This window comes from Gossypium raimondii, chromosome 1, assembly GCF_025698545.1.
Source record: "Gossypium raimondii isolate GPD5lz chromosome 1, ASM2569854v1, whole genome shotgun sequence".
Lineage (NCBI taxonomy): Eukaryota > Viridiplantae > Streptophyta > Magnoliopsida > Malvales > Malvaceae > Gossypium > Gossypium raimondii.
Window position 1 is genome coordinate 18,385,069 of NC_068565.1, and position 2,565 is coordinate 18,387,633.

A 2,565-nucleotide genomic window follows, 5' to 3' on the forward strand; every position below is an offset into this window, starting at 1 on the left:
CTTTTTATTAATTTTAAGAGGATCAAAGTATAATTTTTTTTATTAATTTAAATTTTTTATAAATTTTAAAGTCCCTAAATCAAAACATTTGATAGCGCTGCATACGTCAGAAAATATTTTTCAGTCTATGTATTTTTGGGTGAATGGGACCTATATGTATTCGCGTATTTGTATCGATCGATAGCTTATTTGTATGAAATAAATGTATTATATTTTATATACTCCTACATTGAGAAAAAAGGGCATGCATGACGCGATGATAGACGTATTTTTTTGTTAAATTCGGAAATGAAGAAAAATTGAAAAGATAATAGTATAAATAGTTGCCATATAATGTTTAAAGCCCTGAAATCGTAGGGAACCGAACTCTTACATGTTCATACGTAAAGATAATTAATTGACTAATTTCTCACTTAAGTAACTAGGATAAATGTTTCGAGCAATTTTGGCGTAAACTCTTAGGCAGCCGAAGATGGAAGTAGTCCGAAGTGGTGGGCTCGGGCGGATGGATCTACCATATTTTACACACTTTCCTGTCGATTGGGAACAGAAGCCATCTCGGTTTCAAGAGCTGGTTTGTTTTCCTTGGATTGCTTAATCTCACCGTAGAAGTAAGAAAGGAAGCCCCAAAGAGATAGTGCAAGCGCAACACCTTTCTCGGCATGAAAACTTTCGTTGTAGAAAATTACGGCCAGAATCTCAGTTACGGGTAATAAAACAGCAATTATGATTCCTGATAACAAAGATGAAGCACAAAAGATGACTCCTATTGCTCCCAAGAAGAAACATTGCCATATCATTGCACTGCAAATCGCGACTATGTAATACTTTGTTTCCCCGAGCTCGTATTCCCTTGCTTCCCTTGGAATTACCTGCAAAATAGAACCCGTAAATTAATGGTTATTTCTCTCCCCGCTTTAGAATAGAATTATAAAGCAGCTACTTTATGAAAGTGGCTTTGGTTTGGATTATATCTTAGCTTTTAATCTTTTCGATAAACAGGAAACAGAAACAGACCCGTTGAAAGAAAGTTGTAACTTACATATCTCAAGAATTAGAAATCAATTAAACTATGTTTATAGTAATAGTAATAAATTTCATTTTTCATTTGATGGAAATGGAATATACGTAGGCCGGCAAGAGTTTAAGATTGAAAGAGACAAAAAAAGGAACCTTGAAATCGTTGTTAACCAGCATGCCAATGGTGCAAACACCAGTAGCAAACAAACACATCACCATCTGAATCTCCATCACAAGTGCGTAGCTGATTTCTTGCTTTGCTTTCTTGTAAGTTAACTCCACCAAAGGCAAAATAAACCCATACAAAGCCGATGCACCGACGGTCATCAGAAATCCCAAAACGTATTCCCTGTTTGACTCATTCGCAGGACGGTCGCTGCTGGTATGCATTGCTAAAACGCCTGATCCGATCGTTAACAGAAACACGGCGTTTATGGAGTAAGAAGTGAACTTTTGCTTCACCAAAACGAAAGCAAACCCTGCCGTGAAAGCCAACTGCGAGGCAATGATTAAAGATGAAGTTGAAACTGGAAGGCGTGCGACCCCATAAGCGTAGAGGTAGTCATCAAGGCCAGTGAGGATTCCAATGACGGCGGCAGCAATGAACAAGTGTGGTTTCATGAAGAAAAGCTTGTTTTCTGAACTGGGTTGGGTCCTGGAACGGTAAAAGTGACCACAAGCGATTGGGAAAAGGATGATGGGCCAACCACCCGTCTCGAGCCAGCTCGAGAACCAGACTCGTTTCCCACCATGGATGAAGTAAAGGCGCATCATAAGTGGACCTGCACAGTTACCTATAGAAAGGATGATGCAGTTTATTACTAGCAGAGCTTTTCTCATGGTGGTAGTGTTTGGTTCAGATTCCTTGACGAACTCCATGAATTAATTGCAGAGAAAATATGGAGCTTCTCCTTTGTGTGTGTCGAGAGTCCAGACTGTAATTATTGTATAAATGTATAATATGAAAGCAAGTTTGTTTCGAAGCGTGTGACAACAGCATAGATAAATTATTTGTAGGGAGGTGAAAACAACCCGAATCTGACAGGTTGGTCCCTCCGGTTCGGTTTTAATTTTCAATTCTTTTGATTTTTTTTTTCTGTTTTCAATTTATATATATATATATATATTTTTTAAAATTGATTATCGTTGGTTGGTCAATGTTTTGAGTGAATCGTTAATGAAATGTAGAGTTACTAACGGTGTTGTAATTCCGTGAATAATATTTCGAGAAAATTTCATGAAACTTGAAACACAAGAAACACATTGTTTACCTAGTTTGATGAATATATCCATTTATAGGGTTAGGCCAGAATCAATCCGCCATTCAAGAATAAACAACCATTGATGAAAATTTAGTCAATCTAGAACCTCATACGGTTACTACCGTCTCCATGTTGTGATACTTGCAAGATCCCTTTGCACTTCAGAAAGCGTTCCTCCCAAAGGCTGTAAAACCTCCTCTCCAAATATCAATGTGAATTTTAAACAAACCAAATAAGAAAGCTCTTTTTCTTAGTGTACAGATGCTCACAATTCACATCTCTC

The 2,565-nt window shown here is 37.4% G+C and overlaps 1 protein-coding gene across 1 annotated transcript; it reads right to left on the reverse strand.

The window, feature by feature from the left end:
- Nucleotides 1-289: 289 nt before the first annotated feature.
- LOC105785288 (purine permease 3) lies at nt 290-1,982 on the reverse strand. Its single transcript, XM_012611284.2, has 2 exons — nt 1,174-1,982; nt 290-872 (listed from the first exon to the last, which is right to left on the reverse strand). Exons 1-2 carry the CDS (start codon nt 1,897-1,899, stop codon nt 522-524), a joined length of 1,077 nt encoding a protein of 358 aa, XP_012466738.1. The 5' UTR covers nt 1,900-1,982; the 3' UTR covers nt 290-521.
- Nucleotides 1,983-2,565: the final 583 nt, after the last annotated feature.